The sequence below is a fragment of the Bactrocera tryoni genome, chromosome 4, assembly GCF_016617805.1.
Source record: "Bactrocera tryoni isolate S06 chromosome 4, CSIRO_BtryS06_freeze2, whole genome shotgun sequence".
Taxonomy (NCBI): domain Eukaryota; kingdom Metazoa; phylum Arthropoda; class Insecta; order Diptera; family Tephritidae; genus Bactrocera; species Bactrocera tryoni.
In genome coordinates, this window is record NC_052502.1 from 31414724 (window position 1) to 31422246 (window position 7523).

Consider the following 7523-nt stretch of genomic DNA (forward strand, 5'->3'; position numbering starts at 1 on the left):
ATTTTAAGCGAACCTCGAAATGGATCACCCTTTATATATATTATGATCTCTATGGTCTCCAACGTTCGCTTAATATGCCCTGTCCATGGTACAAAAAGGCTTCTAATCTAGTGCTTGATCACTGGCAGTCCACCACTAACCAACGCTACACCACAGCGACCGGACGTGAGCTATCACCAGAGTCACTAAACCTCTTGACATACTTATTAAGCATTGCAAATTTTTACAATCAAATGAATACGTCATTCGGAGTGCGTATGCAAGCAAAAAAAAACTTTCACATAGTCATATATACAGTGTGGGGCTATAATGTCCATATTTGTGTTTGCAAATCGTTTACCTTCAAATAGGCTATTTTTAAAGGCGAAGAGGGTTCACTAAAATCAATATGCATTTACGTTGTCACACTTGCTCAGCCGCTGGAAACATTCTAGATGCATTAAAAGTGCAGCAATATTTAGTCTGGGCAAACAGTTCTTTGCAGCAGAAGCAGAAGTGCAGTTGCTGAGAGTACTATGGACTACACAAACGCAACCACAACACAACATATTACCGGAGCAAAGGCGTACATCCTGTCGAGTCCTTTCTATATTAGTTTGATCGGTGCATTGCTGGCGTTAGCGCTCTATGATATTTGGTTTCGTAATACCGATGCTTATAAGAAGCTGAAAGGTATACCGGGACCGCCGGTGCTGCCGCTGATTGGCAATGCGCATTTAGTGTTGGGCCTTACGCCCACAGGTGAGTGATAAGTTTCAGCGTTTAATTGAAGCAAAAGATATAAATAAATTTCATTTCCTTCATCTACAGAAATGGTGCTGAAAGGAATACGATACTTGCATTACTATGGCGAGACCATCAGCGGTTGTTTCTTCAATTTCATGGTAGTCTTTCTGACAAATCCTGCCGACTTTGAAATCATACTCAACAGTTCCGTACATTTGGAAAAATCCAATGAGTATAGATTCTTTCAACCTTGGTTCGGTGATGGTCTTCTCATCAGCAAGGGCGACCATTGGCGCCTACATCGCAAAATGATAGTGCCCACCTTTCATCAGAGCATTTTGAAGAGCTTTGTGCCGGCATTTGTGCAGCACTCGAAAAAAATCGCCAATCGATTAGAGGCAAAATATCTGGGACGTGAGTTCGATGTGCACGAGCATATGAGTCAGACTACGGTGGAGATACTGCTTAACACTGCGATGGGCATGAAACAGTTACCCGCTGGCAGGGAATGTGCTCGCTATGCAGAGGCAGTGTTGGAAATGTGCGATATCATACAGAAACGCCAGGTCAAAGCGCATTATCGTTTCGATTTCGTTTATCAATGGACGCAACTGCGCAAGCGTTGCGATAAAATGATGAGCATTATCTTCGCATTAACGAGGCGTGTCATCGCGGAGCGGCGTGAACTTTTCAATATGGAAACAGATGGCGTGCTGGATCAACAGGATGGACTAAATGCGCGGGCAAGTGGTAGGGAGAAGGACGGACTCCGTGACGATTTGGATGAAATCGATGAAGAGAATGATGTGGGTAAGATTGATGGCAATTAAGCAACGTACCGCACATATTAATGAAAATGTTAGCTAATAATACAATTGCTGGAGAAAGCTGTAACTAATTTATTATACTTTTGTAATTTGTTGCTTTCGTACAGGTGCTAAACGTCGTTTGGCTTTCTTGGATGCGATGGTGGAGATGACAAAGAATCCGGATATTGTGTGGACAGAGAAGGATGTGATGGATGAAGTGAATACGATTATGTTTGAGGTATGATTTGTGGGATCATGGGATTGGAAGATGGAGGGAGATAGAGTTGACGGAAATACATTTTTACCAGCGTTTTTAGAACAGTACACAGTTAGCAAGAAGTTGTGAGTGTGTTTAGAGAAAATTATGAAATCTCGAGACGAATATAGGGGAATATACCGTCTGATCAAATATGAACCGGACCGGTGTTTCACAAAATGACGAAAATACATTTTTATTATGGTTTATATAGCATTATACAGTTAGAAAGAAGATATGAGAATATTTATGGAAAGTTATAAAATCGCGAGGTGCATAAACCCTGTGATCAAATTTGAACCGGACCGCAGTTTCACAAAGTCTGTCTATCCAGCCAGTTTAGTTTGCAATGAAATTATTTCCATTTGTGTTTTACTACAATTAAGTTTAATAGGACTATTAAAATTTTAGCAGAAGGTGACTCGGGTTCTCCATCTGTCCATTTTTTCGTTACTAGAAAATTTTTTGTCATCTCAATTTGTGTGTAGTTAAAAATGGGGAATTGTATCGAAAACGTGGTTCTTGTATAGACAGTTAGGTTAAATATTTTGTTTTTGAACCCAAAACAACGATTTCAACGTTATACGAAATGTGGTCACGCAAATATATAGAAGAAATATCGGAATATACACGGTTTGACCGGAAAGTAATAGGACTGATTTTCTTCCGCCGCAACTGTATTTCGGAGTGTACCGACTGGATTCGGTAAAGGGCGTTCCTAGCTAACGAACGAGCGGAGTTTTCTCCGAGCATCTGGAGAGTCAGGGCAAACATTTTTGCCCGATGTGTTTCTGTGAGTGGTGCAAGCCGAAAATGCAGCGTTCGTTAGAGCAGAGGTACGCGATTAAGTTCTGCGTGAAACTCGGTAAATCTGCAACAGAGACGCTTGATAGAATCAAGCAGGCTTACCTAGATGTTGCTTTAGCAAGAAGTGGTGTATTTCCGTAGCACTGGGCCTTTTTGGAAGGCCGGGAAAGATCGCTGACAAAGACCCTGATGGGCCCAAAAGAGGGAAGAATGAGCAAATTCAAAGTGAAGACAATGCTAATTGTCTTTTTTGACATCAAAAGCATCGTCCACCATGAATTTGAATTGGACAATTGAATTGAACTCCTCCTGGACAAACCGTCAACACCAAGTTTTACGTGGAATTCCGCAAGAGACTTAAACGAAAGGTCAATCGGGTCTGATAAGACATCGCAGCCGGTTGCGATTTTCACCACGACAATGCTCCGGCTCACACCGCCTTTCTTGTGAACAGCTACCCAACCAAGGCCGGCAGATGTGGCCCCACGGAATTTTTGGTTTCCTTACCGGTAAAGGCCGATGAAAGACAAGCATTTTTAGACAACAGAGGGGATCCAAGCAGCCATGCACCTTCCGAAACGCCTTCAATGCTTCGAAATCTCGCTGGCAGCACTGCATCGACACAGAAAGAGCCTATTTTGAAAGTTTTTAAAGAATTGCAACGATAGGTTCAATAAATTTCTTTAAATCGACTCAGTCCTATTACACTCCGGACAAACCCTGTATATATATTTATATTCAGAGAAGAAGAGAGGGGAATATCGGCGACAATTACTCCGGGGCGCATTGTTTTCAGTCGACTCCGGTGCTCTGCAACAATTTTTGGAAAATTTTTCTCGTAAAATTCACAAAAATTCTATCGAGGCTATGGTTTTCCCTCTATGACCTTATGTGTATGAGTCTAATTCTTCCCCATAACTAATTATTATGGAATTTATTTAAAAATTACAACCAAATCTTGCTTCCCATCGGCATATTATTAATTTACCAAACATTTACGCTTCCAACAGGGTCACGACACCACCTCAGCCGGTTCCAGTTTCGTGCTCTCACTGCTCGGCATACATAAAGATGTGCAAGCACGAGTTTACGAGGAGCAAAAACAAATATTCGCCGATGACCTAACGCGCGATTGCACCTTTGCCGATACAATGGAAATGCAGTATTTGGAACGGGTGATTAAAGAAACGCTACGTCTCTACCCACCAGTACCGGCAATAGGGCGTAAAGTTAATGAAGATGTACGACTAGCCTCCGGCCCATACACTATACCGAAGGGTGCGACAGTTGTGCTGGTCAACTATGCTGTGCATCGGCGACCCGATTGCTATGAGAATCCGGAAAAATTCGATCCGGATAACTTTTTGCCGGAAAAAGTGTCGAAACGCCATTACTACAGTTATGTACCGTTCAGTGCGGGTCCACGCAGTTGTGTGGGACGTAAATATGCCATGTTAATGCTGAAAGTTTTACTCTCGACGCTTGTGCGTCAATTTGAAATACACTCGAATGTGGATGAGACACAATTTGTATTGCAAGGTGATATCATTTTGAAATTGGCTAATGGTTTCAAGGTTGTGCTGACCAGACGTGAGGTGTGAGGAGCGCAAAAAAAAAAATGATTTTAATTTATTGCCAACTTTATAAATAATCATGTCGATCTTAGTTGTCCTTGAATTGTATATAAATATGGTTTGCATTTTTTAGTGGTCTATACGCTATTGTTGTTTTTGTATATAAGTATGTATGCATATTTTCATTTGTATTTCACATAAATATTTATTGTGCAAATATTAGCATGAAGAAAAGTGAATATGTTTGCCGTAAGCACGTTTGCATGTAAGTATGTGAGCATGTGAAATGAAAATGAAATGAATGGCTGTGAACTTGAGCACTCACATGTGAGAGCTGGAAGATGGGCGAGGGCGATTTCCGGCAACATATCGTTTTAATGATCAACGGTATTAAATTACAACGAGGCATTCACGACGAGTTCGACTCGCATTTCATGCTTACATCCCGCGCAGACGTGCAGGCTCAGACTCAGGTGAGAAAATTTTCAAACCGCTTGAACAGGTAGTTGGGAAAAATCTATTATTTTGCGAAATCTGTTGGAAACCAACGCTAATGGCATTAGTATTATCGGCAGCCAAGAATGAAAACGAAATGAATGCTCACTTGCAGCTAGACATTTTGGTGCTCCTCAGTTGCCATCACTTTGGGGGTGATAAGTAAGTATGTCTGTATGTGTGCGCTTGTTTACACCGGCAAAACGAATGTGTAAATCGGCGTTGCGAATCGCGTTGGTGTGTATTATCGACAGATTATCGACAATTCGGCAAAGCGATGAAAATCGAATTTCCAATTTCGCAAGCCTTTCATTAATCTTGTTAAGACGCACGGAAGTAGGAAGATATTTATTTTTTTACAATGTAAATAAACGCTTTTGTGTGTAGTCTATTTCTCACATACATATATACACATATATTTGGATATGTACACAGTTGATTAGATTAAAAAACCTTTGGCTCATCGGCTATTATTGGGAAAGGAAAGGATTTCCGCAACACAATCCTTTTGCAATTTCACTGTTCACCACTTTTACATTTCCTTTCGTTTCACTTTGAGGTATGTGTGCATATATACAAACATATCTCACATTTGTGAAAGTATTGGCGCGGAGAGTAATTACTTTCCTTGGTAGAAAGTGATAACCTTTGATTGCTTATTGTTTTTCCACTTCCACTTTTTATACCGCGCGCGTATTCGAAACTATATGTCAAGGCAAATCTATACGTTGCACTCAATCCTTTGATTTGTGTAGTCCGTTATTCGTGAAGAATAGTACTTCCGTGACATGCAATTGCGTATTTACACTTAAGATTTGTAGCAGGAATTTGATTTCGCCAGAAGGGTAAGACAAGCTATCAGATGAGGAGATGTGAATTATCACAAGACTAAATTATAAATGCAATCAGTATTAGTTTCATATCAGAGGATCAGAGGTTATTTCCGGATTCGATTGTTTTGCACATCGAAAGAAAAATAGTTATTAGTCATTCGAAATAGTTCCCAAAACTTAATTACTTTTGCTGTTGAAGGGTATGGAAGCATCGCAACAGTCATTATTGATTGCGCTTTTAAAAGCTTAGAGATCACCAAATTCGTTCCTAAAATATTTGCAGACTTTAGGCAAAACTTTTACAATTTTAAGTTTGGATTAAAAAATTCGGTAGGGTTTAATATTTAAGGCGGCGAACGATAGAAGCGAGCTAATTGTAAAATTGTCAAATAGGTTTTGTATTAAAAACAGACATAATGAAAAAATTAGTTTGACAAAAACAGTGAGGTTGCTTATTGAAATCCTGGAAACTATCGACTCTTTTCTTAACTTTCTCTCTATGAAGACAAGTAATATAATTCCAGATAATTAAAATGTACCATTAGCACTGTCGTGATTATTTACTATCTTTAGTAGAATGACTACTTGTGGAAAGACTAATGGTAGAAATGATCTATGAATATTTTTGTAAGAGTGTGGATGCGTATTATAATTTGAACACTGTTCGAAGGTTTCATAAACGACAAAGAATATAGCGGTTGTGATAGATTGTTCACGTCGCCCATATGAACGATGAGTATTCGATTAGAATTCAATTAGAAGCCCGCGACAAAAAAAGAATAAAAATGAAATTCAAAGAAAAGCAAACTTTATAAAAACATATCAGCTAGTGAAATTATGAAGATATTTATTATTTCTAAGGAAATTTAAGTGTGCTCTGACAAATAAGGAGACCCCACAATCTACGCCAACTACCGTGGGATAAGCCACCTCAACATCACGTATAAGGTTCTATCGAGTGTATTGTCTGAAAGATTAAAGCCCACCGTCAACGGTCTGATTGGACCTCATCAGTGTGGCTTTAGACCTGAAAAATTAACAACCGACCAGATATTCATCATACGCCAAATTTTGGAAGAGACCGGTGAAAAGAGAATCGACACACACCACCTCTTCGTCGATTTCAAAGCTGCTTTCGACAGGACGAAAAGGAGCTGTCTTTATGCCGCGATGTCTGAATTTGGTATCCCCGCAAAACTAACTCTCCGAGCCGTTCGATACCAAACAAGATTTCAGGTGAGGTGACTCCCTATTGTGCGACTTCTTCAAGCTACTCTTGGGGAATATAATTCGAGCTGAAGATATGAATAGAGAAGGGACAATCTTAGTAGTTTAGCGAACCAATTTTTCATTCAAACTAAAAATTCACCAACTAATTTTCGTTTCTCAAAAATAACCATCACATATTCAGAAAGTTCGCTTTTCAAACTTTAAAAATTCCTGAGACAAAGTTTGTTTATCTCAATTAGACGATTAAACATAGTGATTTGAAATTTGAAATTTTTTCAATAAAAATAAAAAAAGTTTCTGAGAATAATAATTTTCTAGCGCGAATTTTTAAGGTAGTAGTCTGGTAACTTTTTTTTTGATTAATTTGAAAGCACAATGTCTTGAGAATATACTGTGAAAATTTCAGACAGAAATTCGAAGTATTTCGGGAGTTATAACGAGTTTGCTAGAGCGCCTCGGAGTCCTCTCTCGGAGTTTTGAACTTTAAGCGCGTTTTTCTCAAAACATTGTTTTTCTGGTCGGCTAACTAAGGAGAACTATTTTCACCCCTAACTTTTTATTTTACAACCCTTTCTTTGCTAAAATAAAAGGACTTTTTTTTCAAAGTTTTCAAAGTCAATTTTGTTTTTTACCCTTGAAATTTAACTTCAGTAGTTTCGACCAGAATGACATGTCCATAGATTAAGAATAATCAAGAATATTTGATTTCAGATAACATCAAGAGCCAAAATCACCCGGGCCACCCATGTGCTTTTTTTTTTGAGGTTCCAAATTCGAGTGACAATAATAATAG

At 39.1% G+C, this 7523-nt stretch overlaps 1 protein-coding gene across 1 annotated transcript; it reads left to right on the forward strand.

The window, feature by feature from the left end:
* The first annotated feature begins 466 nt into the window (after positions 1-466).
* On the forward strand, positions 467-4314 carry LOC120775373 (cytochrome P450 4g1-like). The gene is made up of 4 exons (XM_040105535.1): positions 467-741; positions 811-1536; positions 1661-1773; positions 3609-4314. The coding sequence occupies exons 1-4, from the start codon at positions 516-518 to the stop codon at positions 4197-4199; spliced, it is 1656 nt and encodes a 551-aa protein (XP_039961469.1). The 5' UTR covers positions 467-515; the 3' UTR covers positions 4200-4314.
* Positions 4315-7523: the final 3209 nt, after the last annotated feature.